The 9602-nt window shown below is 44.7% G+C and overlaps 1 protein-coding gene across 1 annotated transcript; it reads left to right on the top strand.

The window, feature by feature from the left end:
- The first annotated feature begins 2845 nt into the window (after nt 1–2845).
- On the top strand, nt 2846–8748 carry LOC133105605 (transmembrane protein 119-like). Its single transcript, XM_061215808.1, has 2 exons — nt 2846–3026; nt 6554–8748. Exon 2 carries the CDS (start codon nt 6558–6560, stop codon nt 7761–7763), a length of 1206 nt encoding a protein of 401 aa, XP_061071792.1. The 5' UTR covers nt 2846–3026; nt 6554–6557; the 3' UTR covers nt 7764–8748.
- The last annotated feature ends 854 nt before the right edge of the window (nt 8749–9602 follow it).

Genomic DNA, 9602 nt, shown 5'->3' with positions numbered 1-9602 from the left:
GGTTGTTGGGTTGTGTAGTTACAAGATGCCCTTTCAATTTGGAACAATTCCCACCCAGTATGTCATTACTCTCATGTAATGTTGGCACTGAGCCTGGCTCCACCACCACTGCTCCAGCCCTCTTGAGGTAGGAATATCCACAGCCCCCCAAACTTAGCAGACCCCCCCACCCAACCCCACCCTCCTAAAGCAATCGCCTCTGAACCAGACACTCACTCTGATACTCAGCCCACCCCCATCAAACACAGACGATTCCAGTGCTCAGAATTGCTGCAGCAGTCGTCTGTCTCAGCTGGGCTGAGTAGAGTGAGTTTCTGGTTATTAATGATTAGTTACTATGCAAGAGGATGTCTGTTATCAAATACAGTCAGCTGCTCTCGCAAAAAACACACCCCAAGGCGATGGAAACTTGTGTATATTAGTCTGTTATTGTTAGGCCACTAAAATACATAATTAAATACATGTGCATGTGCATAAACCCCCAAGGTAAGTTCCTTACCCTCTGGATACATTTCCTTATTCTCCTTCCTCTCTCTCCTTTACCCCATTCTTATCATGTTAAGGACCTTGACATATTTATGATTATATCTTGTATAGCAGAAATGTAGCCCTTACGATATTTGTAAGCCATTGGCATAAGAACTGTCATTTGACTCAATTTCATCTTCCGCTCAGAGGAACATCTCTCCAGTACCTCCCATTGTACAGGGCTATCAGAGGAGCTGTAACCCGGAGACATAGCAGCTTCCTGTTTCAACACTGATTGGCTGGCTGCAGCTCCCACAGACAGGAAGCAGGAAGGGAGACAGACGGATCATGAGCAAAACCAGCGGGATGTTTTTGTTACAATACAGATATTCAAACTTTGATCCATTGTGAGTTTACTTTGGAATGAAGTTTACTAAACTGCACCAATCATTACATCTGTAGACTTTAATCAGGCCAGAGACCAGGGGGGGGCTAATCATTGTCTTCAATCAAGACCTTTTTAAGTAGAATCAGATGTCTTGGCGCTGGGCTAAAACAAGTTGTACCCACATCAGCATTTTTTTTTATAAGCTTGGAACCCCCGTGCTCTAGACTATATAATATTTTGAAATGAAACTTGAAATGAAATGAAAATGAAACTTTTCAAGTTTTCCTTTTGAGTCACTTCATACTGTGCTGCGTGAACACCTCCAGAAAGTTAAGTTGAAAATTCAGTCATAGTAGAGATGAGGGTGAAGTGACCTGAACTCCTCCAGAACTGTGTGGAGTGATGGAATTACAATGAAATGTAATCACTATTAGAGCTGAGAGAACAGAATTCTGGTGAGGGGTGTATTGGGGGTGAGGAGTGTGTTTGAGGTGTGGGGCGGGTGTTTTGGGTAGTAGGGTGTGTTTGGGTATGGCAGTGTGTTTGGGGTGAGTAGTGTGTTTGGGCTGTGAGGCTATGTTTGGGGTGTGATTAAGGTATGTGGGTGTGTTTGGGGTGAGTAGTGTGTTTTGGGTGTGGGGCTATTTTTGGGATGAAGAGTGTGTTTGGGGTGTGATTGGAGTATGTGGGTGTGTTTGGGGTGAGTAGTGTGTTTGGAGTTATGTTTGGGGTGAAGAGTGTGTTTGGGGTGTGATTGGGGTGTGTTTGGAATGATGAATGTGTTTGGAGTGTGAGGGCGTGCTTTGGGTTTGGGTATTTTTGGTGAGGTCTTAGTGCAGCAGCAGGGGAGCAGAGGGAATTTCTTACTGATAGCAGGGCAATGTTCTTCTCATAGTTACTCAGATAAGGCCTCTACTTACATATGAACTGATTGATTGATACTTCCCCTCCCTGGTGTAAAATCCAGCTATGCTCAATTTTCAACCTGGTCAAGCTGGTCATAAGCTAGTCTTACTGGGTTGCTTGTTGCTGGTTGCTTGTCTGATCCGCTGTTGCAAAACCTAGCTCGAGCTGTGTGTTCCTTTTTGATAAAGACAACAGACAAAGAAGCACAAACACATGCCCTCTCTCAGGCACACACACATGTACACACCCGCACACACACACACACACACACAGGGTCAGGCACGTGTCATCCCTGGCTGTGGCTGGTACATTAAAGCCCCTCTCTCTCCCCAGGCCCCTGGCTCACTGAGCCTTTATTGTGTTTCTCTTAATGATCCATGGAGCCACACTGGGTAAGGAAGCACAGCTTTAGGCCACACAGTAACCGGCTTCCCGTGACCCATGATGCGCTCATCAAACATTAGGGAAATACTGTTACGTGTGCGGGTTATAAGAGGGAGAGAGTGATTGGGAGTGTATATGTATATGAGATAGAGAATGTGTATTTGTATGTGTTAGTGAGATGTGTTAGAGTGTGTGTGTGTGTGTGTGTGTGTGTGTATGTGTGTATGTTAGAGCGAGTGCATGCGTGTGGTTTGTGCAAGAGTAGATTTACTGCAGCAGTATTCGGGATCCCTGTAACCAGTCACATGCAGTTTGAGGACACAGTGGGCCAAAGCTTTCGCTGTATCAGGCGCCCAGACTGCAACATGGAAGAAAGAGAGGAGAAATATGAGCTGCTACCACCCCCCCCCCCCAACCCCTCAACCCCCCCAACCCCCCCAACCCCAGATGTGCAGCGTTTCCTCTGGCCTTCAGCCTCCCCTCCCCCCACACACCATTAAACTACAGCCAAATGAGAACAATCTGTGGATAAATAGTGAGAGAGAGAAAGAGAGAGAGGGAGAGAGAGAGAGGTCAGTAAAAGGGGGTAAAGGAGAGTGAGGAAAGAGAATGAGGTAATTTATCCAGAGAGTAAGGAACTTATCCTAGGGATTTATGCATATATTTATTTATTTATTAATTTATTTATTTTCGTGGCCAGCAAGCTTTCAGCCAGCCAGAAGCTGCCTGAAGTTTTGTTTCACGGGGGAAGAAACTTCAGCTAAGGAAACCTGCTTCCTTCCTTCTCCTCATCTTCCTCACTCTTGGCTGTGAGGACTTGTCTCTGTCATCCACAGCACTGAGGACTCCTCTCTTTGTGAATCAACATATCACCTGGACAGTAAGTACACAGTTTAGTGAAGAACTGTTTTTGGACTGTGGAGGTTTTTTGTATCAGTGTGTGATGCAGACAGAGATGCAATGCATATTGCTTAGAAATATCCAACACACTCAGCAGCACACTTTTAAAGCAGCCTTAACTGAACACACTGCATAGAGCTTTGAGCAGATCTGTACAGCAGCCTGTTGGTCTCTAACGAATGTTATTCCAAGCTTAACATGCATTCCTGCTGTGTGAGTCCTGTTAGACTATTATGAAGAAAATATATATATACTTTTTTCTTTTTAAGTTTTTTTGATTGTTTTTAAGTTGATTTGCCATCTTGAACTGATGGACAAATGCTGCTGTGATAAATTTCCAGGGAGCAGGACAGAAAGAATTCTTTGTATTTGTTAGTGTATATGATTATTATTGTGTATTTTGTTGTACATTCAGGGCACTTATCATTGATTCTCATTTGCACTTTCTTGTACGTCTCGCTAAATGACTATAATGTACAATGCTGTGAAAAATATTATCACTATTGTTTTATTTGCATCATACATCTGTAATCTGCATTCATGTTTTAAACCGATTCCTGTTCCCAACACTGAGACACAGAGAGAGGGAGAGAGAGGGAGAGAGAGAAGGAAAGAGAGAGAAAGAAAGAATGTGAGTACGTGGGAGTGCTGGAGTGCAGACTGTCATGCAGTAGTTTGGCCAGCTGAAGCCTCTCTGCTGAGAACAGCAGACAGGAAAGCACTTACTTGTTTTTCCAACACGGATTCTTTGAGGCTACTTTGGCTAACTGAGAACATATGAATCCCATTTGCTAATTCTGCAGGACAAGTGATAAAGACAGTGATACACATTGATAATTATGCTTAGCTAATTCATTAGTCTGCAAAGTCCGGGGGGAGCAATAATGCAAATAAATAAATAAATAAATCGGACAAACTGGAAATTATGAAAGTTGTTAATGATGAAATGAAGTTATGATGTTCTGAAGTCTGTTATGAAACTTAGCTTCAGAAGAAGTTACATTATAAAATTATTATCTTAGTTCATGAAGTTCTGAAGTTAAGGAAATGTGTAGTTATGAAGGCTGTGAAGACTGTTATTTTAATTTACTTATGAGGCAACTTGCAAAATTGGGTGAGGTTATTCATGAAACAACAAAGTTATTAAGTTAATAATGAAGTTGTGACGTTATTCATCAAGTGACAGATATAGAGAGAGGGCTGCTGGGTGGCTTATCGGGTTAAGGCCATGTAGTGGCCCCAGTCTAATATTGAGTCTGGACAGTGCCAGTTCAGCAGAGGCAACATGGCTCGAGCAATGGCAGTTGCCAGGATGTCTCATCGTGCAGCAGTGAACCCTCTGGCATCCGCGAGTCCATCTGTTCAGCTGTGCATGCAGTGTCTTCCTCCTACTCATGTCTGTGTTGAGCCCGAATTTGAATGAATGGCTTTTACATGCTCCAAAGGAGAGCATATGCTTGTCTGTGCTGTCCCAAATGTACAATATTTACAGTTGTACGAGCGTGATTCAGCCTCCTTTCCGCTTTCTTCTTGACTGTGAAGGATCTGTTAATGTGCTCTTCATTTGAAAGAAAAAAAACAGGAGTGAGAGAGGGGGAGAAACAGGATGAGCTAGAAAGACAGATGTTGGGACTCAAATCAAAAATCTAATTCACACACATATACCATATGCTCACTGGCTCTTACCATGGCGATGTGCATGTTGCATTGGAACATGTAATTCCTTGCAGGTGTAACGGGGGCAGAAGCGCGTATGTGTTTATTTACCCAGAGAGAGCATTAGAGCGCACTGTGATTAAACCGCTCTGGCCTGTACACAGACAGATGAATCTATGCTGGTCTGTCCACCGAGAGGTTCTAATGTAGCACAGTTATACAGCAAGTTGCTGCATGCTGTAAATCAAAGTGCAGTAGTACTTTCAGGACCACTGTTAACATTTTTGCCCGCGATCATAACTCACAGGTCACGTATGGCCAGACCAACATGCAGCTACATAAACATTTGTGAGCTTTCACTAACAAACTTACATTTCCCCCATGCTAGCCATTGGTCTGCTGTGAGCATTCGCTAACATGAGCTAACAGCTTGAATCTGTCCAAAATGAACCTCGTATCAGCTTTTGCCTCTCGCCAGCAAACCAGCCCCATCCTGCACATCAAACTTCCTACACTGCTTTCCTCATGAAGCCATGCAACTGGACATGAACCATTCCTGTCTGGGGATCATTCTGGCACATTCCCGCTTCCCAGAACACCCCCACCCCCCTCTCAGTAATGCAGATAAGCAATACAGACTACACATTGCCGCTGCTGATGCAAAGCTGAACTAAAACAGAGAAAAACAGAATGGGCTCCTTCCTTATATTACGCCCCCCCCCCCCTTTTAACTATAGGAGGCTCTCATCTCATAAAGACAGGAGAGGCTGGTGTTTCCTTACATCCACTGAAAATGCACCACGTGGCCATGCTCGTGAATAATCAAAAGACGCTTACATTTTGAAAGTTCTAGCATCAGCAGAAGGGAGACAGGCACATCTGGTTAGTCTATTATAGTGTCTGTGATTCTACTCTAGGCTTGGGCTGTGGAAACTCACCCCAGTCACAAGACCCTGGCAATCGATGTGACGACTGTATGTCCTTACAGAGCAGATTTATGTTTTCCTTCACCTGATGTGGAGACGCACAATACCCAGTCCTTTACTCGACTGAACCCTGTGCCCTTCTCTATACTCTACACCTTTCCACTCTCCCCCACCCAAAAACATTTCTTTTTCATAATTTCCTCAATAGATACACTATGTTAATACATTCATGACAATTCATTGTACTCAGGCATTTTTTATTTTATTACATTATCAATTTAAATTTCCTCACAACCCTTTCTGTCCATATTGCATTCACATTCAGGATGATTTATGTTGTGACAAAACTGCACTGAAGATGAATTAGGCCAAAAACATTAAATTTCTCTAAGAGAATTGGATGACCCTCCAATTGCCAGAACGGAGCTCCCGCTCATCTGATTGGTGGATGGCCTCCTGTGATGTGATTGGCTGCAGATGTAACAGGCAGGCTGTAATGTGCATTTCAGCCTGTGAGACAGGGAAGTCTTGTCTGCTTCCAGCTGCTGTCTGTCTTTAATGCAGTCCTTAATTAAGCTCTACAGAAATAACCTGTACTTAACACACAGTAGCTGCAGAGCAAAGCTATTAAAAACGATCCCACTGTTGAGTTAACCATCATCAATCACTTCTCTTTGATGTTTGATATGGTCTGTTATGCCTGAAGACAGAATTCTGCTTTCTGTGCATTTGCTGTAAATGGCAGGATTAAAACATGGGTTGTTTCCATGGATGAGATCAAGTGATGATTTAATAGTGAGATCTAAATGCAAACACACACAGTGTTTTGTAAGACAAGCACGCAGGTGCATTTACATAGTGTCTAGGCAAATATGAAATGTGTGCATGTTTGTAAAGGATAAAGCATCTGTCTATTCTCCTGCAGCACCATGAGGTTCTCCTGGATTCTCTGGCTGGCCTGTGCATCGGTGCTCTCACTGGTGGTTGGCTGGTGTGAGGCCACACCCCTCCCCTTCAGCATAGCCACAGAAAACAGTGGAGACCAGGACCTGGAGATGCTAGTAACCACACCCTCCGCTACCTCCAGCTACGCCGACATGGCCCCGCTCCATACCACACCCTGGGTACTGACCCACAGCCCCGTCCAGCCGTCAGACAGTACAGCTGTGGAGCACTTCCTGCTCACGCAGATGCGGAGCTTCCTGCAGGACAACCTGGTCCTGGTGCTGCTGGTCTCCTCCCTGATGGCTGGCGGCATTTTCCTGGTCTGCTGCGCTTCCGCCGTGAGCCGCCAACGCAAGTTTGCAGCCTACTATCCGGCCTCCTTCCCTGCCACGTGCTACGTGGACCAGAGTGATAAGGCCGGGGGCGAACCTGCCTTCCGTCAAGTGCCCAACAGGCCCCCGGACGCCCTGGCCCCAGAACCCAGAGACTCCGCCCACCAGCTTCAGCAGGAAATACTGACTGCAACCCGGAAACTGCGCACCCCAACAAAAACACCCACGGGAGGGCGGGGCACCCAAAGCACAAAGCACAGCCCCCCTGACGTGCCACAAAGCCAACTAGACACCCCACAGGCAGAAGAAACCCTCACAACGACAGAACAGAAAGTGCCCTCCACAAAGATAGAACAGGAAGTGACCGCTACAAAGACAGACCAGGAAGTGGCCCCCACAGAAACAGAACAGGAAATTACCCCTACAAAGACAGAACAGGAAGTGGCCCCCACAAAAACAGAACAGGAAGTGGTCCCCACAGAAACAGAACAGGAAGTGACCCCTACAAAGACAGAACAGGAAGTGGCCCCCGCAGAAACAGAACAGGAAGTGACCCCTACAAAGACAGAACAGGAAGTGGTCCCCACAGAAACTGAACAGAACGTGCCCCCCACCGAGACAGAACAGGAAGTGGTCCCCACAGAGACAGAACAAGAAATGGTCTCAACAGAAACAGATCAGGAAGTGAAGGAATCTTTGCAAGAAGCAGATCTGTCCCAGAGTGCAGAGTCAGAGGAGGTATCTGGCATCATCAAGGAACTAGGGGCCCAACAGGAAGTTAGGTCATCACCAGCTGAGACTCAGGAACTAGGTGCTTCACCTGTGAAGTTGATCAGCGGTGAGACAACAGCATTTTAGGCCTACAAAACTGCTAAAATCACACATTCAAGACAAAAAGGGCAAGGATGATCTCTCTCTCTCTCTCTCTCTCTCTTTGGCTACTTCCTGTTCACGTGTGTTTTTTATTTCATTACGTATGTGCAGATCAGGAAATCATATTCTATGATTCCTTAGCAGTGACTCTTTTTATAACAGAACACCATTGTCTATGAGATATAGCACCCTGGAAAAAAAGACATCTGACAATGATAACTTTAGCTTGTTTAGATACAACTCACATTCAACCTTTAATATATTATTTACTGCTAGGGCATCCTGCTCATAGACTGACATGAGAAGTGTTTCCCTAGGCTATCCCTCTCTGTCATCTCCACATGCTGACTCTAGATCTGTATCACCTTCTTCCTTCACGCAGAGACTGATGGTGTACGCTGATCCCTGATCAGCTGACGGGGAAATCCTGTTAGAACGCATTTTGTGCATTCGGTACTTATTAGCCGAGGAATATGACTGTCTGGATTTACCTGTTGACCAGGTTCTGTTTTGTCTGTCTTTGCTCATTAATAATATGATAAATTGTAATGTTCTAGATCACAGTAGTAGCTGTTATGGCCTTGTGTGGCCTGTGGGTGTCTATTTTCTGTTTCTCTCCCAATTCCCTTTGAAGCTACAGGTATCTATCCGCTGACTGCCACCCTTTCTCCATCGTTGGGCTAGGTGTCTCCTTTTCTTGTCTCGATTGGCTGACTTATTTCAAGTGCCTTGCTCACTGACATGTGTTGAGTGTGTTAAGTTGTTGAGCTTATTGTTTGGAATTTGTGCAGGGGTGAGGCACCATTTTATCACATTTTTACCCGTTTACGTTATTTTAAGGGGTTTAGATCATGTACTTTTTTATTTGTGGCAGCTTAGTTAGCTTTGCTTTATTGTATGATTTTGTTTGTTTTTGTGTTTTCTGTTTTTTGGCACCCTTTTGTAAATTAAAGTTTAGTGCATTGCAAAATACCAGTCTCCCGAATCATTCAACCACTTTTATGTCACTCAACTTCACCTCTACACCCCAAGGGGTTCTTAACAGAAACCAACGCTGTTCTCCAGATTGTCTGCTACTCTTATGATTATTGCTTTAATAATTTACCTGTTTTGTGCATCCCTTTATGACCAGTCTACCCTTTTTCAAATGGACACTTCCCGCAGTGTAATGCTGCATGTCACAAAGTATGCATCATCCAAGCATCGTGAATGTGTGCCCAGAAAATCTGCAAGAACGGTGTGATGCTATCGAGTCGGCCTGGACCAAAATCCCCAATGAATATTTCCAGCATCAATCAACACCATGAATTGAGGTTGTAGCCACTACGTCTGACCACAACAATCCTACCATGGTCAAAGTGGCTATGATCACACTTCCTCCTGATTTCTAATGTTTGGTCAGTATGGTTTATATATTGAGTTGCAGACACGGTTCACTGTTTGGAGGAGTAGACTATTTCGGTCGGCGACATGGCTCAGGCAGTAAGAGCAGTTGTCTGGCAGTCGGAGGGTTGCCAGTTCGATCCCCCGGGTGGTGTCAAAGTGTCCCTGAGCAAGACACCTACCCCCCAAATGCTCCTGACGAGCTGGTCGGTGCCTTGCATGGCAGCCAATTGCCATTGGTGTGTGAGTGTGTGTATGAACGGGTGAATGAGAAGCATCAATTGTACAGCGCTTTGGATAAAGGCGCTATATAAATGCCAACCATTTACTATTTGCATTAACCTGGACCTAATAAAGTGGCCATAGAGTATATTTCATAATATTTAGCCTGAAATGTAAAATGTTTATAAAGCATGTCATACAACTTCAACTGGGAGACTA

This window comes from Conger conger, chromosome 12 (assembly GCF_963514075.1).
Source record: "Conger conger chromosome 12, fConCon1.1, whole genome shotgun sequence".
NCBI classification, from domain to species: Eukaryota; Metazoa; Chordata; class Actinopteri; order Anguilliformes; family Congridae; genus Conger; species Conger conger.
This window is presented reverse-complemented; position numbering and strand designations above follow the sequence as displayed.